Here is a 26,620-nt window from a genome sequence, read left to right on the forward strand (position 1 = left end):
GCAAAGACATCAAGGTTCGATGAGGGCGACCGTGAAGCAACTCAGCCGGCGAGCGACCATCTCGGGACTGAGAGCGATACGAGGACAAAAAGAGCAATAACGCGTCCTCCCGAGAATGTGACTCTTTCAACTTCAACACCTGTGACTTGAAAGTCCTGACCAATTGTTCAGTGGCACTGTTTGACTGTGGCGAAAACGGCGTGGACGTCAGATGTTGAATACCATTGGCCTAAAGACTGAAATTCTGCGGACACGAATTGTGGGCCATTGTCGGAAACAATAGTCTGTGGAAGACCTTCAATGCAAAAGATAGCGGATAACGCTTGGATGGTGACAGATGACGTCGTGGAAGACATCCGGACAACAAAAGGAAAATTACTTAATGAATCTCCCACAACCAACCATCGAGCATTCCAGAATGGACCAGCAAAATTGATGTGTAAGCGTTGCCAAGGGGAAGTGGCTGTTGGCCATGCAAAGAATTTCCGCGGCGGTGCTGATTGTTGTTTGGCACACACCATGCAAGAAGAGCACATATTCGTAATCGCGGCATCGATTCCGAACCAAGTCCAGTGCTGATGAGCAAGTTGTTTCGTTCTCACTATACCCCAATGTCCTTGGTGGAGAAGCCATAAGACAGAGGTCTGTAACGAACGTGGGACCACGACCCTGGACTGATCATTATCAGAACGCAACAGCAAAACACCACGACGAACAAAAAGTCTCTCCTTGTGAGCAAAAAATCGGCGAACCAACGGATCCCCGATCCGTGACTTTGACAAGGGCCATTGCGTAGCAACAAAACGCAGAACGGTAGCAAGGACAGGGTCGGCAGCTGTGGCTGTAGCTACACGACGAAAATCAATCGGAAACGATTCTACCACGTCATCGGTTTCCGAATCAATGAACATGCAAGCAAGTTCGGAGGAATCAAATGCTCTATCCTCAGCAACAGGCAAACGGGACAACGCATCGGCGTTTCCGTGCTTAGCAGTGGACCGATACAAGATATTGTAGCGGTACTGCGAGAGGAAAATAGACCAGCGAATGAATTTCTGTGCTGTATGTGGAGGTACAGGCTTGGTCGGATGAAAAAGCGATGTCAAAGGTTTGTGGTCTGTGATGATGGTAAAGTGACGACCATACAAGAAATCATGAAACTTTGTAACACCAAATACGTGAGCCAATGCTTCTTTCTCGATCTGTGAATAATTTCGTTGCGCAGACGAGAGCAATTTGGACGCAAAGGCAATAGGGCGATCGTGCGAACCATCTTTGTGCGCGAGCACAGCACCGATCCCGAAATCCGATGCATCCACCATCAACAAAAGGGACTTCCAGGGATCGAATGGCGTAAGGCAAGTATTGGAAAGCAACGGCGATTTCAACTGGCGAAAGGCGCGTTCGCATTCCGTCGTCTAGATGAACGGAACAACTTTTCGGCGTAAGCGATGAAGCGGAGTTGAAATGGAAGAGGCGTGTGAGATATATTTATGATAATAGTTGATTTTTCCCAGCACACTCTGTAGCTGCTTCAAATTCTGCGGCGAAGGCAAGTCTTGTATGGCATGGAGGTGCTCTGGACTGGGATGTATGCCTTGGGCATTGAGTACATGTCCCAGATAGGGTAAGTCACGAGCAAAAAACACACATTTGTCCTTCCGCAAGCGAAAACCATTTTGTCGCAAGACCTGAAATAATGTTCTGAGATTGGCTAAATGTTCTTCTTCCGTCTGTCCGGAGATCACAATATCGTCCAGATAGTTTGCTGTAGTAGGGACCGACGCACAAACAGTGTGTAGATATTCCTGAAACAATGCATGGGCGGATGCACATCCGAATGGCAGTCGTTTGAATCGGTACAAACCAAGATGCATGTGAACCACCAAAATGCGCTGGGATTCTTCGTCCACCGGTATTTGCAAGTACGCATCTGCTAGGTCCAACTTCGAAAAATATTTACCCGGGCACAGTTTGTCAAAAAGATCTTCCGGGCGGGGTAAAGGAAAAGTTGCAATCACTAGTTGTGGATTCACTGTTGCCTTGAAGTCCACACAAAGTCTCAATTTCCCGGAAGGTTTTTGCAAAATTACTAAGGGTGATGCCCAGAGAGAAACCTGCACACGTTCAATTACACCTTGTGATTCTAAATCGTGTAATGTTTTTGCGACGTCATCACGCAATGCGTGGGGAACATTACGCGCTCTGAAAAATTTCGGTTGCGTGTTTACTTTCAGTTCCAAATGTGCTTTATAGTTCTTAGCACAACCGAGGCCCGGTGCAAAAATGTCTGCAAATTCTTCACGGAGACGAGAAACACTGTCTGAAGGCACAGTCTGGTTCACTGATAGGACCTGATTTACTATAGACAAGTTAAACAACTGAAATAAATCGAAACCAAACAAGTTCACTGCAGAAGAACGAAGGAAGTAAAATGACACAAGTTTTGTTTGTCCCTTGTATGTTGCAAGAATGCTGCACTGTCCTAACACAGGGATCACTTGACCTAAATAGGTACTTAACTTAACATTTGCGGCACGCAACGGAGGTGTGCCCAGCAGTTTGTAAGTGTCTTGATTGAGCAGTGAAACTGCAGCTCCAGTATCGAGCTGGAATGGTATCACTTTGCCGTTTATGTCCAAGTCCACAAAAAGTTTATTGTCTTGCTGACGACAAGAGCGACTGTCTCGTGCAACGTGAACTGACACTGGTACAAAATCACTTGCAAATTGACGGGAGTTCCTGCGATGTCGACGCACACTATTTGTGGGACAAACACAGTCACTGTTAGAGAAAGTGGCACTGGGCGGAGTGGAATGAACTACATGAATTTCCATGGGCGAAGTATCGTGAGCCTGAGTATCCTTGGTTCGATTCCGATTCCGGCGCGAAGCAAAGGGCCTGGTTTTGAACTTCCGATCTGAGCTTTTTCTGGCAAACACTTTGAACATGTCCTTTTTTATTACAGTAAAAGCAAATAGCCTGGCGTGACGGGCAATTCTCACGCGAATGTCTAGTAGCACACCGCGGGCATGATTTTAGCACTGCATTTGCTTGCCGGCGCGGTACACGTGGCTGAGAGCCTGGTGTCAGCGGCGCGGTCGGGCGCGAGGACTGTTTACTGTTCCGTGCAGCTCGCCCGGGGGGCCAGTTAACCTGACACACGGGTGGCGAAGTTTCAAATGATTCCTGAGCAAAGTCAAGTGTGTCCTGCCGATCCAATATGTCCATCACTTGTTGAAGGGAGGGATTGACTAGTTTCAAAATCTGTTCCCGTATACGAACATCAGAAACGTTCTGTGCAATTGCATCACGCACCATAGTATCTGAATAAGGGATTCCACATTGACACTCAAAAGCACAATCCCTAGTAAGGCCTTGCAAGTTTGCAACCCACTCCTGATTAGTCTGACCTGCCGTACGTTTTGTATGAAAGAAGGTGTACCGTTTGGCAACTACATTGACTGATTCTTTGAAATATGCATCTAATGCAGACAAAATTTCATCGTAGGACAGAGTTGCTAGATCGCGTCGGGGAAATAATTTGACTATCACACGGAACGTGGTCACCCCGACGGAAGATAATAAAAAAGGCTGTCGCTCGTTACCTTGAATTCTGTAGGCGGCGAGATGGAATCCAAATTGGCGTGACCACTCTGTCCAGCTTTCCAGTGCAGCATCAAAAGGACGAAAAGTTGGTGCAACTGCGTGTTGTGGCTGCGTTAGCGGTGGAGCGGCGGCTGCCGCATCATTTTGCATTGCACGTTGACCCTGGACGAGCTGTCCAAGGGCATCCAGTAAGGCCTGCGTCTGCTGATTCTGTAAGTGATAAAATTCGGACAGTACATCTGGAGATTGTGGCGAAGCCATTACACAAGTAAATCAGGGCAGTATAGTTACGAAAACGGTGTGGCCTCGTCGCCAAATGTTGTGGGTTGGCAAGAGAGCCAACCCGGTATACTAGAGGAAGCCGAAAGGCACGCGTTGTAGCTCACGCAGGCTGGCGTGAGGTCTGGAACAGGACAAGGAAATTAGACTTTAGCAAAAAACGTACATTGCAACTGGAGTACTTAACTTTAATGCTTAAATGGTGAACATCGCTCTTGATGGTACATTATTCATAATCTCAATAGTAACCGGTAATGGCGCCTTGCTAGGTCGTAGCAAATGACGTAGCTGAAGGCTATGCTAACTATCGTCTCGGCAAATGAGAGTGTATTTTGTCAGTGAACCATCGCTAGCAAAGTCGGTTGTACGACTGGGGCGAATGCTAGGAAGTCTCTCTAGACCTGCCGTGTGGCGGCGCTTGGTCTGCGATCACTGATAGTGGCGACACGCGGGTCCGACGTATACTAACGGACCGCGGCCAATTTATAGGCTACCACCTAGCAAGTGTGGTGTCTGGCGGTGACACCACAGTACAAGTACTTTTAGCCCGTACATCCGAGCATGAATGGGGTGCGTGCACTGCATTTCATGCTATAATGCCCAAGTTTATTACTCTTAAACTGGGTCACTGGCGAGGATTGAGTGCAGAGTGCATTATGATCCAGCAAACTACAATGTATACACTTATCTAGTATTTCTCTAGTGTTCCCTCTAAATTCACTCATGTCCATACCATTGTCTAAATCCATAAATTATACTTTGAACCCCATTTGCGAGTCTAATTGACCAAACATCTTGACCCACATGAGTAGCAAACAGCCGAAACAGTTTGTCTTAACTCACCATGCTGCAGTGACAAAACTGCACGCAGACCTGCAACGTTGCTCAGTGTTACTGGCTCTTCTGGCACCAGTTGTTGAGGGCCGCTAGCTGCGCTAGTACCAGGATAGTCAATTCAGGGTGGTGAATTGGATGATCGGTGCATGGTACCAGTTCCTCAGTGGCTATGGAAGCAGAAATGCACCAGTATTGAGTCGTGTTTTATTTGACAAGATATTCACACAATAGCTGAAGGCTGCATCTAGATGTTGTGCGATGACTACAGGTGGCAGGGCCTGCCTCAGCATAACACAAGGCAGTGTGTTAGGCAATACATGGAAGCCAGTCAGACAAGTGACCATGGTGAAGCAGCATCATCAGTGTCTGTGCAGGTATGTGGCTCTTTCAGCATCACTCTGGCAGTGAGGCTCATATGTGCTGGACACCAGCAGTACTGGCAGGGGGTCAGATACAAGACGCAGACTGCGAACGCGAGACCCTTTACAATATCCAGGAAACGTATGAGGTCACACAGCTCCACTCGACAGCTGCTGTTGAAACTCCAGAGCATGAGGACTAGCAGTGGCTCATAGATCACTAGCTAATGGATGATGTAGCTAGACGAAGGCATAGTGAAGTGGCCCACGTGAGACTGTCACCTGGTGTGAAGTAGGCAGCAGATGGACACAGACTACTGCTAGGCCTGGGTGACCTTGATTTATAGTCACTTAGCTTGGTTTATTGTGAAAAGGTGCTGCTTCTGGTCATTTAGGGGCTGAAGCAATGCAGCGTTAGGGCACAGCATGTGGTAGCACAGCTTGCCACTGCAAAGGGCTAATGTCTTGCACCGTGATGCCTCAGTGTGATTCTGGTCTTCGTAGCAGAGTGTCACAAGCAGCTAGCTTACCCACTCTGTCTTAGGTCACAGAGTCTGTTTACAGGGTGGCTATTCTTCTGGAAATCGTGTAATTCTCAGAGAATTACATTCTACTTGGAAAAATCTGAGAAATCTCGGGGAATTTCAGGAAATTCATAAAATCTCAGGGCATTCAAAGTGAATTTTATTCAGTTTTACAAATCATAAATTTTAAAATACTTCATATTTCAAAATGTGTTAATTATATGAATACTAATTGAATACCGACTGCTCATGGTTGGTGTATTGGTCAGTGGAGAGGAAAGCAAAGTCATTATTCATTATTGTGGTATGTCTCCTCCTCCTCCTCCTCCTCCTCCTCCCGCTCCTCCTCCCCCCCCCCCTCGCCCCTCCCATCCTATCCCCTTCCCCCTTGCCCCCCCCCCCACCCCCCTTAATTTATCAGGAACTTCTTGACACCATATTCCTCTTACACCTGGATTTCTCAGAGAATTTTTTTCTAAGTTTGAATAGCCACCCTGGTTTAGAGGTGTGTTGGTGCTGCAAAACATATCCCCAAAAAAAGTAAAATAGGGTTTGGAAAAGATAGGACTAACTGCATCTAAAACTAATTAAAAACAGAATAATTGCCCTTGTGGCAGGTGACAATAGCTACCATTACAATTCCATTGAGTTGTTATGCTAATGGAATCTTAGTTAGGCATTAAGGGACCAATAGCATAGGTCACACTCCAGGATCACTGTTGATACAGTGATGGTGGAATATCATTGGCAAAGATAAGTTCTGAGTCCATGAGTCCAAGTGAATTGGGGGAGGGGATGACTGGTGAGAGGGGAGAATCTGGCTCCTCTGAGCTCACCAGAGTAGTCTTCTCCCTAAATTTTCCTTACCTACGTTTATGAGTCAGGACTCTTGTGAGGGTGTATGTGCTGTGAGGGTAGGAAATAAAGAGGATAGGAACAGGTGGCTCTGGGACTCACAGTCTGTCTCCTTCAACCACTGGCTGGTGTTGGGCCACTGGTCTGCATGTTTCTGGAGATGATAATGCTGCTTCTCTGACTGAGTGCAGGGAGTCCATAAAGATGCGTTGCAGGAATAACAAGAGGGGCGTCTTGTTCTCGGAGGGACTAATGTAGTTGTGTCGCTACCAGAGGTTAACTTCGAGAGAATGTACAGAATAAGCACTCGAGGTACTGTTGCTAACCTGGCCACGGTAGTGGCAATATTCTGTACCATTGGGATGTGATGAAAGCAATCTTAGGTCCTTGGGTGCCAGAGCATGAGAGGAAATTGGAGTTTTTGGATTTTACATTCTTTAATTAAGGTAGCATACTTTGGGGAAGGCAGGGGGGGGGGGGGGGGGGTGATTATCTACACAATTGAGACAAAATGATGGTTATTCACATTGCAAGTTTTCAGAAAGTCCCGAATATTATGTTGTTGGCATAACCGATAGATGTCTGCCTGGAGCATTTTCATTTAGAGCACTGAATTGGGTGTGAGGAAATACACCGTCACATCACAGTGGTCAACCATGATTTCAACCCTTTCAGGAAGTGAATCCCTCTCAAAAATGAGGGTGAATGCACTGCTGCCAACCTTGTTATCATACATGGGCTGAGGTACACAACTTATGAAAGGGACTCCCCCTTGCTTCTCAAAGTTTCCTCATAATTCTTCATCTGCATGGAGTGTGCAGTTCCAGTTAAAAGTTAATATGGTTAGGCTCTTATGTGGTGTTATGCTGACAGTATGTCACCAAGTTTCTAGCAAGAGAGTATGGTTCAGGACTGGGTGGATTCACTGGTTTGGTTCAGATAGAACCATTTGTTTGTTTATTGAGGGAAGAGATTTCTCCAGATAAATGTTAGATACCTGCCGCGATGCTGCCTACTCTGGGTGAGGAGTCTTCCCTTGGGCGCAACCTGGCCAAAGAGATGGACCTCTGACTTGGTAGCCATTGTGATCCACACATTGGCAGGGAGCTACCATGATGGGGAAGAAAGGAGTGGTAGTTGTGCGAGGTGTGCAGCAGAACATCTGTGAAGTTTGGAAGGTGGGTGAGCAGACACTGGTGAGAGTAAAGATATGGGGGCATGTCCCGAATTGTACTTACACAGCTCAGTGTGGCAATTACTTCATTTGGTATCAACCTTCCAGTGGTATATGGAATGGCGGGATTTGGTGCGATTTACCAACAAGACCACACAGGATGCACTATACACCCAGATAATTGGCAAATTTCATGAACAGCGATCATTTAACATTGATGTGACATCTGTTTTCCATACGCAAGGCTCGGAAGTCTTGTGAAGTGATAGAAAATGCTCTGATGCAAAGCAACAAAAATCTAAGAAGTGGTCATATCTGCTTTTCTGCTTGAACTAAAGATGTATTGGATGTTTGCCGTAGGAACAACCCGTGCATAGGTAGAGGTCTTAGGATGAAGGACATGGTGATTAATTTCTTTGGTATTGTGTATTAGTTTCTCCCTACAGACATTTGAGATCTATAGGGATTGGCCATGCTATGTATCAATTTCAAAAATACTACATTTAAAGATCAGTTGTATATGTGTATGACATTGGTGTGGCAGTTGCTGGTAGTGATTGTTGGTTGTGCCCCCCCCCCCCCCCCCTGCTCCCCTCCCCTCCCCCAGTGTAGACTGCATAGGGAGTAAGGAGATGCTGGTATTACTATTCAAAGACAGCCTTGATAGGAAAATAACTGCTGGTGAGAGGTACTGGCTATATAAATATACTTGGCAAGGCTTATTAAAGTGAGAATAAACCACCCTGAAACTGCTTGGTAGATTAAAACTGTGTACTGGATGAGAATTGAAACTTTGGCTCTTCGCTTTTCGCAGGTAATTAGTCTTTTGACTGAGCAGCTGAAGCGCAACTCATGAGTTGCCGTCATATCTTTACTCCCTCCAGTCTCTCTTCTCTTACCTTCCAAACTTCACAGAAGTTATCCTACGTAACTTGCAGAACTACCACTCCTTTCTTCCACATCATGGTAGCTCCCTGCCAACGCGTGGATCACAGTGGCTACCAAGTCAAATGTCCATCCTTTTGGCTAGGCTTTGCCCAATGAGAGGCTGCTCGTCCAAAGTGGGCAGCAGTGTGGCGGATATCAAACATGTATCTACAGAAATCTGGGTTAGTTTTCAGTAGATTTTTCATTTGAGTCACAAATTGATGAAGCATTTTTTAGACTACATATTACTTCCACACTCAAAAGTATTTCACAGATTTATAAGGTCCGTAAGTTCTGAAGTGTGGCTGATTTTGTCACCTCCATAGCAACTAGTTATGTCCAATTCAGCAATCTGAGAATTCTGTGTATTATACCCTCTCTCATTTTACCATGTATTAACTTTCCTTGTGTTTTCTTTAATATCACGAAATCAGATGTCAGTGACATAAAGATGCAAATTTATTGTTTGTACATGGTGCCATGAACAATTGTAATTGATTAGTGTATACAGATTGACAGTGTGACTTGAGATGGAAAGTACTTTTTTGTTACGCTTAATTGCCAGCCCATGTTCTTTACTATCTTGAACTTTCCTTTCTCAGATTAAGTGTGTTTATCGTATAGTTATTTTTTTTTTTTTTTTTTTTTCCAGATGTTGAGTTATTAAGAAACTCTGAGTTGTCGGAAGAGATTACTTCAAAATCCTCAGTGCATCAATCAAAAACCCAATTGCAGAAGTTTGTTCCAGGAAGACTAGAACAATCTTTGGATGAGGATAATAGTCAAAATTTGTTTTGTAAAAACTTGATGAAGAACTGTAATGTTACTGAAAGATGTGTAGTGGGCAGCAGGTATGCTTCATTACAAACTGAATATGTTGAAAATGGGAGGGAAAGTGGACTTATGGACACAAATGTGAGTGGTGGCATGCTGTGTGATGAGAAACTGATGTCAGCAGACAGATCAGATGGAGACAACCAAATGTCTGCTGATGTTCACTCAACAAACTCTCTTCAGCAAGATGTTTCTGAAAGTGAGTATCATGTTGCTGATCCTAGTATCAGCTGAGGTAGTATATTTATGTCAAAAGTATCATCTTGAATAGCTGTGAAAGCAACTAAACTCACCTTCTTCCTGTGCTGTTTAGCTAATGCAGACAGGGAGTACAACACTGAAATATATGTCTTTAAGATATACAGTAAAATTTCTGCTGGTTTCTCTGTATAATATTTTGCAGTTGTATCTTACTGTCTGCTTGAAGAATAGCTGGGCCTCTTCAGAAATTTGATCATAAAGAGGGATGACCAAGAACTCTGTATACACACTTCCTCCACTACCATGTCACAGTGTCTCAGTGAACAGACCTCACTAGGTGGCAGTACAGTCACACAAGAAACATTGAACATTTTGGATCTAGCATGGTTTCATGTTATGATATATTAAAAAATTTATAAACCTCAAAGTGCTATGCAACAATTATGAAGAACAGTGTCATACTTTCACTGCCGGCACAAGAAAATGTGTAAAGTTTGTGTAAGTCAGTAAGTGCACTCATTCTCAAATAATGGATGGAAGTAGTCTGGGTATTTGTGTGTGGTGAGTTAAGATGCAATAAGACATACACACAATTTATAACTGTAGTACTGGTCTTACTGTGTTCAGTCAATCATACCTCTTAATGAGGAGAGCCTTTTAAATTTTTAAATCTGACCACTATTTGTATAAAATATTGAAAATCAATTTTTCTCCCCTCTGGAAGCCATAAGATATGCAACTTGGAACTGTGGTATGGGTTCTGTGCCATGGGATAGTCGTACAGTAATACAGATGCGATTTTACTTTCCAAAACTTTGCTACTGGCATTGGAAAGGCTACAATTCTCAACATCATACATCATACAACATAAACAAAACAGATTTTCACCAATATTAATTATTTTTGGTTTGTTGAAGTCAATACAAAATTTATATCTGGCACAGACTGTTGACTCCCAAAGATGAAGACAGTTTCCCAGATTTTCATCACTTTGATTGCCACATAATCATGACTTACTGAGTTTCATAATAAAAAGAAACCTTTAACACACATCTGTGGATAGAAACATTTATAAGTCTTTTACAGCCTCATTATGGAGATTTGTAAGCTCTTTCCGAGGAAAAAGTTCATATAACTCCTGAACAGTTTGTGTAAAAGAACACATCTTCTCAATGGGAATTACATTCCACGTTAATGAGTTCCATATGCAAATGAACAGCGGTGGTATCAGCTTGAACAGGAAACAATTTTGGAAACTGTCCAAAACAGATGTGACATTGAAAACCTCCTGAAAATGTTTAGAAAACTGTACCTGTATTTCTTCCAACACCATAGTGAATTATTCAAAATCAACATTTTCTTTAAAATCACATAACTTAGGGAAGTAGGCAGTGTTCTGTCTCAGAAGTTTTTAGTTCTGCAATGTGATTTTCTTCTTAAATGCATCCACTTTTTCCATCAAATTGGAGTCGAGTTGCATCTCCCTTTGCAAAGACTTAATGAAGGTGTTCAACTGTACAGTCATATCCACGAAAATGGAAGATCTATGATTTATTCTGGACCTTCTAATTTTGGTTCCTGATTTCTTTTTTGCTTTAAAAATTGAACAAATATCTGAAATCAGAAAACTGTTCCAAGCATACTCCTTGACTTAACCAATATACTTCACATTAATCTATAACATCTCCATAATCTTCATTCGCTTCCATCAAGAATATTTCAGACTGACCATATAACAACCCATGCGACATAAGAGATTTACTATTCACACCACTGATGTCATCACATGCCCTACACTTGCAGATATAGAACAAAGTGCTTGTTGATGTAGAAAACAATGCATACTATACAAATTGACTGTTGGTCATTGTAATTTTCTGGTCAGCAATGCTACAAGATCATACACTCAATCAGTGGTAACTGCCACTGACATATTCAAGTTCTGGCTAATGTCTTCAATTTCCACTTCAAAGGTTTTCAGCAGGTTGATGCCTTTCATTGTGTCTTTCATTGGTACCAAATCTAACAGTTTGTCACGTGCAAATCAGTGTCAACACTGTGAACATACGTGGGAAGCTGTCATGTCTGATATGAAAGTTGGCAATCGATAAAGCAACGAATTTGATGGCATTGACAGTTAACTGCCTATAGGCATTCACTGCCATGACAGTTACACAGCAATGGCAGTATCCAGGATAACAAAGAAAAGTTACAGCAGTTGTCAGCCAGCTTGCTACAGGAGAACATACAACAGCATTATCTGTGACATCCTTCCTAATCAAAGCAATGTATACAAAGTACATCCAGACAAGAGTGTGCAACGTCATATCGATAAGTGGGCTAATACTTCTGAGTGCTTTGAAAATTTTAGGTACCGAAGTAACATCATATACCCTCTCAGCCTGTGATTTTTCATTTTGTTTCCTCTTCTTCTTCTGGGTACTTCACTTTTTTGTCATGCGTTGTACACTGAATTTCTACACCCACATACAATGATTTACGGCAGGAAACTCGTGTTGGGATCGGCTCACAGCACAGCACTGCATCTTTATAGGTCTGCCGGCTATTTGCTCTTTCATTTCCAGATATATTTTTAATTTCTTTGTACACTGTGTTATAATGCCATTCTGTAACAAATCTGTGGTGCCCAACAATTATGCGACAGCATAATAGACTGAGAATTGTCATCATTCTCATCGATGAAAAAAAAATCTGCGATTCCCACTCATTTTTGAAGGCTTGTGAAGGTGTGTTGCTAGATTGTTTCGTTTTGTCTGTATGTTCTATTACAAGAGCCACTATGCTTATAAACTGCCTTTGTACAGGGAGAAATTTGTAGGGAATAAGTAGTGCTGCAACCTCAATTCTGCTGAACAGAAGAAAATTGCACTGACAAAAAAGGTGCCAGAACAAATAAAGTTGCAGTGCACTGCTAAATGAAATTTTGTGCTGAGCAGTTCTGAGAAGGTCTGAGCAAAGCAAAGAGAGACCTAATGAAGCTGAGACTTTCCTGCACACTTTGCAGAACATTGTGCATTCTGTGGCCAATCCTAATTTAAAGTATAACTCACGGTTCCTGGAAATATAGTTACAAGTAATGTAGTGCTCTACTTATTCTTTGTTGTAGGTGCATGTTTCTATCATACTGTTTGTACTGTTCTCTTTATTACCACAGTAGCCTATAAAGAAGTGTGTGCCACTTTTCTCTGTAGTAATTTCATAAAGTTAATGTGTAATATATTACTCCTGGTTGCAACAATGTGTTCACCCTGAGTGCTGTTGTGCATGGCAGGAGAAGTTTCTGCATTTAAGCCTGGGGATGATTGGACAGTATTTCTACAATCCTTAAAAAGTGTTCTAGTCTTGGCCTATAATGTTGGTGTAAGAGACAGTGACTATTCTGTGAAGAATTCTATTAACAGGAGCGCAGAATGGCCCAAGTTTCCTATGACATTTTGTTTTGACAGTCTTCTGCAACCCGTCACCAAATTTTGGAAGTGTGCTGCTGTGATGATTTGCACCTTATGGTCATAATCTGTTAGCATCACGCCACAGCAGTTACAAAACATAGTCAGCATCATTTCCCCGTTGATGGTCAGGTGAATCAACTCTTTTATTACTTGCTTTGATTCTTCGCATCTGGGTAGTGGTGATAAACACAGATCTCATCTGTGTTGATTAGACAGCTAAACAAGTCATCTGAACTGGCCTGATAGCTGCAATGTCTCCAGTGCAAAAATGATTTGGTTGGCTTTTTGAAATGATGTGAGTAATCATGAAACCTAGTGGACAGCAACATTCGTCATATTGAAAATGCCATGCAAGATGTTGAACACTGTGATAGACCAGTCTTCAAGCACCATAGCCTCACTTCTCTTGCTATGCATATTCTTTGCAGATAAATGGTCTGCCACTTCATTCTTCTTTGAAACAGAGGACACAGGGCATTTGTGCAAAGATTTTGGCAAAGAGGATCAAGCTATTGTAGTAGGTGGAGTGGGGAAAATTATAGCATTAGAGGTGACCTGGATGAAATAGAACTAGCAACTACACACACAAATGTGAGTTTTGTGGAGGTCCTGCAGCACCATGGATAGCCCTGAATCAACACTGCTGTTGAGCATGAGAACACTGAGTTGAGCAGGCTGCTGCTGATTGAAATGAAATCTCATGCGAGTGCAGTGCCTGTTGCTACAGTGAGGCGATGGGGATATACTAGACATGATCTACATCTGAAAAGGAGAGGAAAAGGTAGGTTGGCTGAGTTTCTTGCAGATAATATAGTGGTGTCCACCATCACACAAGGCAGGATCCCTGTGGTTACTGGTGTCAGAGAGATTAGAATCAGGATTCAGACACCCTGTTTTGAAAGAAGTCAAAATAACAGAAGAGCTTCACAAAATGCTTAACCATGCACAGAAAATTAAGGTTAGCTTATTTCATCAAAATATTAGAGTGTTGATTAATAAGTTAGGTAAAAGAGCTTCTTGTCTGTCTGAGAAATATACAGCACTCTGAAAAGATATGCATCGTGTGCCTATCTGAGCACCACATAATCATAGGCTTAGATAAGTTACATATAAAAAGATTACACTCCAACAAGTTACTCATACTGAACTAATATGGGAAGATGAGGAGTTGTTTGATATATTAAGACAGAACACAAGCTCAAAAACAATCAGAGAAGTAGATTTTTTAGTTATGAGCACATAGAAGTGTGTACTTGTGAATCAGTATTGAAAAATACTGAACTTTTAAATTGGAACTGTATGTAGATCTCCACTGGGAAATTTTGAAGTGTTAATGAGGAATCTGGATCCCTTACTATGCTATCTGTCAGGCAGCAGCAAGCAGTTATCAGTCTGTGGTGACTTCAGTGTAGATTATCTAAAAGACTCTGAAAATTTTTGAGGAAAAATGATCTGGAAACATTGTCTGGATCCTACAATTTCATCTCGGTAATTAAGTTTCCAGTATGTGTGGATAAAGACAGTAGGACCCTTATTGATAGTATTTTCTTTGGTCAAACTCAGAGCAAGAAAATGACTGTGTACCCGGTAACATGATAATGATGCATAGTTAGTTAGGATTGAGAAGATATTGTCCTACTGCATGGATACTGCTCAGTGGAACAGCATGGATACTCCTCAATGGAAATCAGTTAGAATAATTAATGGCTCCAGGACAAGTATTTATAAGAATAGTTTACAGGAGATTAACTGGGTTGAAATATATAATGAGCCAATTGCTGACATAAAATTTAATCTATACTATGATAAAGTCATGTCATTATTTGAAAAGAGCTTTCCGCAAAAGCTAATCAGAGAGGACATTAAACAGCCATGTAAAAGACTATGGATCACTTGAGGGAATAAAATATCTTGTGAAAGGAAAAGGGAAATGTACCTGTTGGGAGAACAAGTAGATTTTCCATTTGCATACTACAAAAACTACTCAAAATTATTAAGAAAAGTTATTAAAGAATCAAGGAACATGCACATTATGTAAGAAATAAATAATTCTTACAACAGACTTAAGGCTATAAGGAATGTAGTGGAACGAGAGAGAAGACAGCTAGCCACATTACAGGATAACATCATTATTGAGCTGAGTGGAAGGACTATAAATGATAAGTCACAGGTAGCAAATATATTAAATAATCATTTCTTAAATGAAGTAGAAAGTATAGGGACAGACAGTTAAAGAGTATAACCACAGCAGTATGTTGAAAAAGCAACCCTCATAGATTTCAGTCATATGAATGTATCACCAACTTCTTCTTCTGAGATTAAGAAAATTATACATTCACTCAAATATAAAAGCTTATATGATTTTGATGGTGTTTCCAATAGAGTACTAAAGATTAGTTCCCATATAATAAGTCTTGTCGTATATGAAATATGTAATGCATCACTACCTCAAGCAATTTTTCCAGAGACTGAAATATACCTTTGTCAAACCCTACATAAGAAGGGTGATATGAGAGATGTCAATAACTACCAACCTGCTTCACTGCTGACATCATTTTCGAAAATTTTTCAGGAGGTAATGTATTCTAGAATGGTATCACACTTGAGCAAAAATAATATTCTCAGCAAATCATAGGTTGGATTTCAGAAGTGTTGTTTTACTGAGAATGCCATTTACATGTTCACTCACCATATTTTACAAGCATTAAATAATAAAATAGTGCTGGTATTTTCTGTGACCTGTCAAAGGCATTTGACTAAGTGAATCACAATATTCTTCTAGATGAATTGAAGTTTTAAGAGTTTGATTGTATAGCCATCAAATGGATAATGCCATATCTAACCAAAAGAATGTAGGAAATTGTACTTAGTAATTCAACCAATGTAGTCCAGGGATGTTGTCGTGACAGCAGAAATCTTGTGTGGTGTCCCCAAAGGCTCAAACTTAGGTCCAGTATTGTTCTTCATATATGTAAACGATCTTCTGTCTAATATACAAAAAGCAGAATTAGCTCTTTTGCGGACGATAAGAGTATTGTAATCAGTGAAAGCATGCATACAGAAGCAGAAGAAATGGTAAACAATGTTCTTAAAAATACAGCTGACTTGTTTTCTGCACATGGTCTCTCTGTTTTAAAAATGTGGAAGATATTCATTTCTACACACCTAGGGGTACTGCACCAATTATAAGTGTAACACACAGTGAGGAAATAATAAATAGGGTGCAAACTTCAAAATTCTTAGGTTCCCATACTGATGAGAGTTTCAACTGGGAAAACACACTTTGGAACTCCTGAAATAACTTAGTTCAGCCTCATTTGCTCTTAGAATCATTGCAAATCTTGTGAAGAGACAAATCAGTAAGTTGACATATTTTACGTATTTTCATTCAGTAATGTCATATGGAAATAATGTAAGGGGGTAAACCCTCTTTAAGGAAAAAAATCCTTATTGCTCAGAAACATGCTGTAAGCGTAATATGTGGTGCACAACTGTAGTCATCTTGTAGACATCTGTTTATGGAGTAGGGCGTTCTGACCACTGCTTCAGAGTACATGTATTCCATTGTGAAATATGTTGTAAATAATCCACAGCAATTCAAAAGGAACAGTGCTGTAAATTTTTTAAAACAAACCTTTATAAATTTTCACCATGTAGCCATATTTAAAAAATTAATTTGCAATGTGTATGTACAATGACTTGTTCCACATCCTTAAGATTGATCATGCAAATGATCCATTGAACAGCTAACTAGCTAGCTAACCAACTAACATACTTACTTACTTAGTTACTTATTTGATGACACTAAAATGTATATGTTGTATGATACTGCATTGTTGCTTTACACTTCCATCAACTCAGCTTAGATTGTTGCGGTGTTGTTCCCCTTCAAATGCAGAAAATTAATTACAATGTGATACTCAACTACATCAATAGGCTGTACCATTTTGCATTAGCCCCTTTAGCAATGTGCAACAGTACTGTAGTGTGGGGATTTCAGTGTGCACCAGGACTGCCAACATATACTTGACACAAATAAAAAAAGTGAGCTGCCGTGCTGAAGGTGCTAACCACTTGACTTGGATGTTTGAGGAAGAAAATGTGAACTAGGGTCTTGAAATAAATTTAGCAAAGATAATGTGTTTTATTGTAGGTTGTCATATAGATTACTTGAGTTTTGATTGGAACATTGTTAAGGATTACAAAGAATTCAAGCGTCTTAAATCTCTGTTTGATATGCATCCATGTTGTAAGGAGGATATGGAAGATCAAATGAACCAGGGACAGGAACAACTAAGGAGTGTATGGTTTATTTTACAATGTCTGTTCCTTCAGATATGCATGCTTGTCTGAAGGAACAGACATTATAACATAAACCATGTAATATGTGCCTAGACAGGCAGGAGGATGAGAATGAGGATGAGGATGATGATGATGAACATGAACAACAACATATTCTCTCTTTCTCCCTGTTGTGGGAATCCAAGTAAGATTTTGAACATTAGAGGATGTAGACAGCGTGGCATAGGTAATTTTGAATTGGTCTATGAAATGTGCATGGGTAGTTTAAGTGGTTAAGGCAACCTGTCTGGATAAGCAGGAAATCTGGGTTCGAGTTCTGGTCTGGCACACATTTTCATGTGTCACTAATAGGTGGCATCTCTATACGTAATACAGCTGACGCTAAAGAATTTGCAGTTAGCAAATAAATTTCATAATATGTGGCATATGTTTGACTAAATGTATAAGTAACTACATTAAAGTCAGTTATAATGTATACTGATCTAGTGAACTGCTCTCTATAATGTAGAAGTATAGGGTGTTAGGAAAATAGTGAGGAAATAATGAAATATGAAGATGAATGTAATAAGAAAATGCAGAATATAGAGCATGTGCCAAATCCATACATATTATTAAAATGTATGTATGTACGAATGCATGTATGTATATTTCCATCTCCTCCTAAACAACTGGGCCAATTTCAACAAAACTTGGTACACATATCAATTACTGTGTGGAAATAATAGCTATGCGGGAAGAACTACCTACCTATCAAAGAGGGATGGGGGTGGGGGAAGGAGTGTAGCCCATGATACACAAATACCCAGACTTTATTATGCCAGTATTAGAGAATAAGAGCACTTGGTGACTTGCAGTAAACTCCACGCATAATTTCAAACCTTTATTAAACTTTGTTGAATTGCATCTCAGTCTAATCCCTTTAAGAATTCTAGCGTCTTTTTAAGAATTTCTTATCTTTAGTGTCACTGTTTTTTATTTGTATAATTAATTTATTCTTCTGTCTCTGTAGTCCAGTTTAACCACTTTTAAGTTGGCAGTGTGGAATGCTTTCCTTTGTTTGTGGAAACTATACAAATTTTTCTGTTAATACCAAAGCTTTCGTCAATTCTACCGCAAAGACTTCTCTCGTGTTTCTGCCTTCTCGGAAACCAAATTGATATTCATCCAAACTGGTTTCAATTTTCATTTTTGCATCTGTGTATTATTCTTGTAAATTTGTAAATATTTTCAAAGTGAGAGTTATGGAATGCTCATAGTCCTGTGTTTTCCACATGTAGCTGCTTTTTTCCCCTTTGGAAATGATATTTTTCTTAAAGTCTTCTGAGATAATATTAGTTTTTTATGTATATTAAGACATGTATCATGCTTCATTTCTGGGTCTAATGCTTTAAGCATTTCACTTAGGATGATATGAGTGTTGCTAGCCTTATTTTCTTTCAGATAACTGAATATTTATTCAGAATATTGTTTTCTAATTTCAGGTACAATTTCAATTTGTCCTATTTTCCCTTATTTTTCTGTTCTACTTAATTGTTCTGACTCTTCAATATACTGGGTGTCCAATGTCCTGGAAAACAGGGAAAACTTGGGATTTTTTTGTTCTTGAAAACTCTGAGAATTTTTGCATTTTGCCAAAAAACCTTGGAAAAGGCATGGTCACACATTTGATTTTGGGCAGAGGCATTTGGTTCCCTTCTGTGTGGCTTGCTGCAGTACTATGCTCACTGTTCACCCTCAGCTGAATGCTGTGGGACCATCCTCCACTGGGATTTTGGTATCCCCTCCCATTGATCACTACGATGCTTCAGCTAGCCAGCCAGCCCAGCCTGGTGGAGTCCAGATCAACTGTGTGGAGGTTTGTTGCTGTTTATGTGGAATGGCTAGCATGCCTGTGACTAGCATGGCTGTGCTACCCTGGTTTGTTGTTGTCGTAATTTTGTGTGTTTGTGACACAGTGTGACCAGCAAGGATGTATAATGAGTATTTGGTGTGGTTTACATTTACATCTGTCCAAATGTACTGACTTGTTTGCTGACATGGTTTTATCACTAAGACATGTGCCTATAGGGGAGTTTGTGGCCTGTTCAAATCCATTTCTTTTGAATTAGGGATACTAGGGCATGATAGGTTTGCATATACTATAATTTTTTGGATCTACAGTAGATTCCTGCTATTCCAAACTAATTAGGGCTGAACAGTGTTTGGCTTGGTGGGAATTCGCAAGAGGCAGATTTCATGAATAATACAGGGTGACACAAAAAAAAAATGTGAACATTTCCACAATCCAATAAAACTAAAAGTGATGAAGGAAAGAAACTGCATTCATAGTAATTGAAACCTTACAAGTTTGCCATTTACAAAACATTGATGGCATTTATAATGTTTTTAAAATTACATCCTTTCTATGGCGTCTTCGTGTACGAATACATTTGTGAAATCTGCTGTCGAGATTCCTCATTAACTGCTGCAACATCTCAGCTGGGATACTGTAAATTGCATCCCAAATTCTCTGTTTTAACTCATCCAGGGTTTTTGCTTGAGTCGTGTAGACTTTGCTCTTGAGGTAGCCCCACAAGAGAAAATCAGACGGGTTGCCAATGTGTCAATAACTGTCAGTGCTGAACGTTACTTGGAGATGTTACGAACTTTCGTTACATGTGAATTGAACAACTTTCTAAATGTTCAAGAAGCCCAATTTCAACAGGACGGTGCAACATCACACACTGCGTGGCAATCAATGGCATATATGCTAGAATTGTTTGGCAACCGTGTCATCTCACGATTTGGTAACATTCCCTGGCCCCATAGATTGCCAGATTTATCCATTTGTGGTGCATCCTAATATGAAAAGGCTGGTTGTTCAGGTTTTTGTAGATTGTCCTAATGTTAATAAGGCGTTCCAAAGAAAGCTGAAAAGCAAGAAAACACGAACTTGAGGGTAATCCAGAGAGTTCTGTGCTTTTGGACTTTTGGACATGTGGCTTACCTACAGTGCATGGTGACTGACAGGTTGTTCAGTTTCTGAGAGTTGTATATAATCTGCTTAAAAACGTTGCTTCCCACCACTTCTGGAATCCCTAAGAGTCATAGCTACTGAATAGTTTATTTCTTCATGAAGGGCATTCCATGTTTAGTTCCAGAAGTGTTATTTGATGCTGTCCATGAGAAGAGACATTTGACACGTCTCACTGCCTGCTTATGCCATTGCCCATGAATTCCAAAATTTAGCAGAGATCATGTCAGCAAAGGAAATCCTCAAAGAATTTGATGGGGATCATGTTCGAATCTGTCAGTTCTGTATGATGATCATTGAGGTTGAGTGTGGACATGAAAATGTGAAGAAATTTATCAAGGGTGCTTGCAGTCTCTTCCATAGCAATTCTAGCCTCAAAGGATATTTGCTGATAACTCCATTCTGGTCAAAAAATTGACTAAAGTCACTCTGATAGCCGTTTGTATCATTCATGATTTGATCAAGGTTGCAGGTAGTGTTGGATGCTTAACTATTAAAAAGCAATTAATACACTACTTCCAAACTGCACTTGGTAGGCACAATGAAACCATAGCAGAGAAAAGTACAATTTAAAAGTTCTCAATAGAAAATGAAAGAAAGAAGAAAGTGAGTAGAGTGCTACAAAGTATGAAAACAAAACTCGTGGAAAGTGCTGAGATGTGACCACCTACCAAAAGCCTGAATATAGGCCCCGACAGTGGATGCATACTTTTGTTGATCCATTTTGCCTTCCACAATGACAAATCACCCAGATAATGCCATGAAAACATTCTGCAGACAATAACACTCACTCCTCTGGCCTGGACGCTTACAATGATTGTGGCAGGGTGTTTGCTTTCACATGTTTCATGCCAACAGACATCCATCTCATGGAGCATAAAACTTAATTCATCTAAAAAGGCCACCTGTCGCCACTCAATAGACATCCAGTTGCTATACTGACATGCAAATTCCAGTCTTTGTAGCCAGTGAACAGCAATCAGCGTAGGTGCATGAAATAGGCGTCTCCTGTGGAGGCCCATACACAGCAACGTTTGCTGAACCGTCATTGAGAATTCCCTGTTGGTAGCCCTTGGTTCATCTGGGCAGTCAGTTGCTCAACAGTTGTACATCTGTTTGCCTGTACACTTTTCTGCAGCTGTCCTTGACCCCCGCCATCTATGGGCCATGGTGCACCAATGTTGCCTCAATGCCAGTTTTGGATAGAGCCAGTTTGTGAAGCACAGTATACTTTAACTAAGGCTGCATGTGAACAGTTTACAAACTAAGCCGTATTGGAAATGATTCCGCCCATGGTCCAAGAGCCAGTGATCATACCCTTTTGGACGTCAGAAGAATCACTCCTTTTCTGCATTACGACCGAGACTGAACTGTTTCTGCATCCCCCAACATGCTTTATATACCCTCAATCGCTAGTGCTGCCACCTGCCATCTGTGAGTGGTTATTGCACGTTGATGTCGGATGAAGGCAATGGTCACATTAATGTGACTGGATTGTGTAATTTTCATTATTTTTTTTTTCTCCAAATTACATTTGTCACTTAATTCTGGTGCCAGATCCTGGTACGTGGTTGAAATAAACCACGTTAATTTTAATATTTTTTCTTTTAACTCCAGGTATAGGCCTCATTATGTTCCTATATATTGATAAAACTTGTAGATTTTGTCATAAAATCAATCGAAATTGGTTAGGTTCTAAGCACAATGTGACCCTGGAAACAAAAGGCCTTAAAACACGTTTTTTTATTTTATTTTTTAGGGAGTCTTGGACACTATGATGCTCGACAGCTCTTTCTCTGTGCAAAAATCACGAAGTCTTTGTCCTCCTCAGTTTATAGTTCCTAATCCATTCCTTCTTGTCACTTCAGTTTGTTGTATGACTCCTACCACAGCATTCATGTCACCCTAAATAATAACATTCTCCACGTCTTCTTTAAGTTGTTCATACATTTCTTATATTTTGTTGTCGCCATGTCCAGATGGTAACATATCTCCTGGGATGACAGCTAAATATACTGGTCCTGCTTTCAGTTTAATTAGAATTATCCTGTCACTATACTGCAAGTAGCTTTTGACTCTTCTTCCCCTATCCTTGGACAATAAAACAGCAACACCAGTTACTTTGTTTTGATCATCTGAGTATATTACATGGATACTGCCACTCAAGAAATCCTCTTCATGTTCCCATTTAATTTTTTTATTTCCTAATATATCTATTTGTAGCTTTCTCATGTCCCATTTTATGTTCTCGAGGCTACCACAAATTTTCAATGGTATTACATTCCTTGTTGCCACATTTATGTATATTTTCTTTGCTTTAATTTTATTCTTGTTTTGCTTACTATTATTAACCCCTCCCCTCCCCTCCCCCCACCTATCCTCTCCTGGATATCTGAGTGAGGGACTATTTCACCACTGGAAAATATAGTCCCTGGAGGGTGCATCATAGATGTAAATGGTGTGTTGCAGTGAGTTGATTTATATGGTAGCTTTTCCTTGCTTTCCACATATCACAGTAAGACAGTTTGATGGTTACTGTCTTCACCTGTCTGTGTTTACTCTATTGCTGTACTGACTTTGTCTTCACTTATATACCGAGCGAGGTGGCACAGTGGTTAGCACACTGGACTCGCATTCGGGAGGACGACGGTTCAATCCCGTCTCTGGCCATCCTGATTTAGGTTTTCCGTGATTTCCCTAAATCGCTTCAGGCAAATGCCGGGATGGTTCCTTTGAAAGGGCACGGCCAATTTCCTTCCCCATCCTTCCCTCACCCGAGCTTGCGCTCCGTCTCTAATGACCTCGTTGTCGACGGGACGTTAAACACTAATCTCCTCCTCCTCCTCCTCTTCACTTATAATTCGTAGTGCAAGTGCTGCTGTCCACTTGTAGGCTAGTTTATTTAAGGTCCACTTTGAGTATTTCAATTCCTCATTACTGCCTATGTCTGGGAGCCTTTCCTCAATCAGCCTACTGGGGCGCCACCAGATGGAAGTGAAAACTAGCTAAAGTCTAAAAGAGTAATTTACTCATCAGTTATTTAAATTACATTAAGTAATGGTAGTAATTGTAGGACCAACTGGATTTTGGTCTTTGGAGCAAGCATTTAAATATGAGATTCTTATTTTGCAGCTGATTCATATGTTCTTATCTTCTAGTAGCTTGAATAAGTGGTTTGACATTGCTGTCTCTATCAACACAGAGCAATTACACTGGCATTTATTGTATTTTAAAATATATACTGCGACCTACAGATGGCGTTGGATGAAGGAGGGAAACACTTTATCAAATCCCTTGTTACTATTAGAGCTTAGTGGTTCAGACTACTACTGCAAAGGTTTATTTTTATTTACACGTCATGTTCCGTAGGACAAAATTGAGGAGCAAATCTCAAAGGCCATGGAATGTGTCAGTACATGAAATTACAACATAAAAGTAATAACAGATAAAAATAAAATGTTTATGAACCCAAAAAAAAGTCAGTCCATAAGTTTAAGTAAAACAATCAACAATATAACATAAGAATCAGCTTAAGTTTTCAAGAAACTCCTCAACAGAATAGAAGGAGCGACCGATGAAGAAACTCTTCAGTTTCAATTTAAAAGTGCGTGGATTACTGCTAAGATTTTTGAATTCTTGTGGTAGCTTATTGAAAATGGATGCAGCAGTATACTGCACACCTTTCTGCATAAGAGCTAAGGAAGGCCGATGCAGGTTGGATTTCTGCCCAGTATTAACTGAGTGAAAGCTGCTTATGAGAGAGAGAGAGAGAGAGAGAGAGAGAGAGAGAGAGAGAGAGACCAATGTCAAAATACCCAGACTAGTGAGAAGGGGTTGACAAGAGGTTTGTAAACTTACATCACTTATTGCACGAACCACCCATTACCGAGCCAAAAATATCCTTTCAGAATGGGAAGAGTTACCCCAAAACATAGTACCATATGACATAAGCGAATGAAAATAAGCAAAGTAGACTAATTTCTGTGTCAAACGATCACTTACTTCAGATACTGTGAAAATAGTAAAAATGGCACCCTCCATTTGACTGTACCACACTCAGACCCACATCACAGCCATGTTCAACAATGTGAAGAATGACCTTTTGCTATCTGTTGTTGAAGTAAGAGGTGAACCAATTGTGAGCTACTCCCTATATTCGGCAATTGTCCAACTTCTGGAGCAATCTTCTGTGATCAACACAATCAAACGCCTTAGTTAAATTAAAAAAAATATGCCTAGCATCCAAAACCTTTTGTTTAACCCAACCAGTACCACGCAGAGAAAAGAGAATATAGCATTTTCAGTTGCTAAAAGATTTCTAAAGCCGAACTGTACATTTGATAGCAAATTATGTGATATAAAATGATCAATTATCCCTATGTACGCAGCCTTTTCAATAACTTCAGCAAACACTGATGGCATAGAAATAGGTCTAAAATTGTCTACATTATCTCTTTCTCCCTTTTTATAAAAAGTACTTTAATTGTTCAGGAAACTGACCTTTCCTAAAGGAAAAATGACAAATATGGCTAAGTACAGGGCTAACATGTGCAGCACAGTACTTTAATATTCTGCTAGGCACTCCATCATATCCATGAGTCCTTAGTCTTCAGTGATTTAATTATTAACTCAATCTACCGCTTGACTGTGTCACAGAGTAGTATTTCAGACATCAATCTCGGAAAGGCATTTGCCAAGAGTTATATGACTCCCTGCAGAAACTAAATTTTTATTTACTTCACCAGCAACGCTTAGAAAATGATTGTTAAATACTGTACATATATCTGATTTATCAATAACAGAAATATTTTTACTGTTAACTGACTTTAAATCGTCAACCATGTGCTGCTGACTGGACACTTCCTTCACAACTGACCATATGGTTTTAATTTTATCCTGTGAATTAGTTATTCTATTTGCATACCACATACTCTCTGCCTTCCTAATAACATTTTTAAGCACCTGGCAATACTGTTTGTAATGGGCTACTGTAGCTTGATTGTGTCTACTTCTAACATTCTTTGTTCTACATGTTCTCCTTATCCCACTAGTCAGCCACCCAGGCTGCCTTTTACTGCTAGTACCCCTTTTAGAATGTTCTAATGGAAAGCAACTCTCAAAGAGCATGAGAAATGTGTTAAGGAAAGCATTATAAAGGTCTGGGAACACTTTCAATTATTTATTGCACAGGAACCAAACCAAACATTGTACAGATGTCATAATATGTCATTTTGAAGAGAAACCCTGAAAGTATATATATATATATATATATATATATATATATATATATATATATATATATATATATATATATATATATATATATATATATATATATATATATATATATATATATATATATATAGAGACACACACACACACACACACACACACACACTCTCTGCCAGAGCTTAGTTTGGTAATTTGCCGATAGTCGGCGCTAGCGGCAAACTTGGTGAATCAGGTGCAGGGCGAGCTTTCTGTGTGCTGGGGACAGCTGTTTCATGAAATGGCCTCCCTGATCACCAGATCTCACTCTGTTTGACTTCTTTCTGTGGGGACACATTGAAGATCTGGTGTATGTACCGCCTGTACCACGTGATGTAGCAGAGCTCCAGGAGAAAATACAGGAAGCGACTGCCACAGTCAACAATGCCATGCTGGGATGGGTATGGCAAGTATTCGATTTCCGTACAGATGTTTGCCATTTCACTCATGGTTCGCATGTCAAATATTTGTAAAAATGCTTCGAGTTTCTCTTCAAAATGCAATATGTATGACATCTGTACAATGTTTAGTTCTTCTGCAATAAATAATTGAAAAATGCATTATGTATGACATCTGTACAATGTTTAGTTCTTCTACAATAAATAATTGGAAGTGTTACCGGACTTTATGCACACCTTTTATTTGTGATCTATGTTATCGGCACTATAAACATCCTGCCATTCTTGTTCCTTGACGAGGTTTGAAAAACACTCTATTGCCGTTGGATTAGCTTTCCTGCATAGTTTGTAATTATATGTGACATTTGTTTGAGTACAAAAGCCTTTTAGTGTTAAAATTTGTGCATAATTGTCTGAAAGGCTATTCACCCTTTACTGACAGAATGCCCATCTAGTAATGAAGAATGAATAAAAATATTGTGTATGGTTGTGCTACTGTTCCCCTGCACCCTAGTTGGAAAATACTCAATCTGCATCAGATCATATGAATTCAGGAGACCTACCATCCTT

The 26,620-nt window shown here is 40.3% G+C and overlaps 1 protein-coding gene across 3 annotated transcripts in view; it reads left to right on the forward strand.

Annotated features, from left to right (window-relative positions):
* LOC124556546 overlaps nt 1-26,620 on the forward strand; it is a 239,471-nt gene that overhangs the window by 115,484 nt on the left and 97,367 nt on the right. For all 3 annotated transcript variants that reach the window (XM_047130500.1, XM_047130501.1, XM_047130502.1), the window contains one exon: nt 9,217-9,597. In XM_047130500.1, the coding sequence (XP_046986456.1) occupies nt 9,217-9,597 (381 nt within the window). The remainder of the gene's footprint in view (nt 1-9,216; nt 9,598-26,620) is intronic.

Source organism: Schistocerca americana, chromosome X, assembly GCF_021461395.2.
Source record: "Schistocerca americana isolate TAMUIC-IGC-003095 chromosome X, iqSchAmer2.1, whole genome shotgun sequence".
NCBI classification, from domain to species: Eukaryota; Metazoa; Arthropoda; class Insecta; order Orthoptera; family Acrididae; genus Schistocerca; species Schistocerca americana.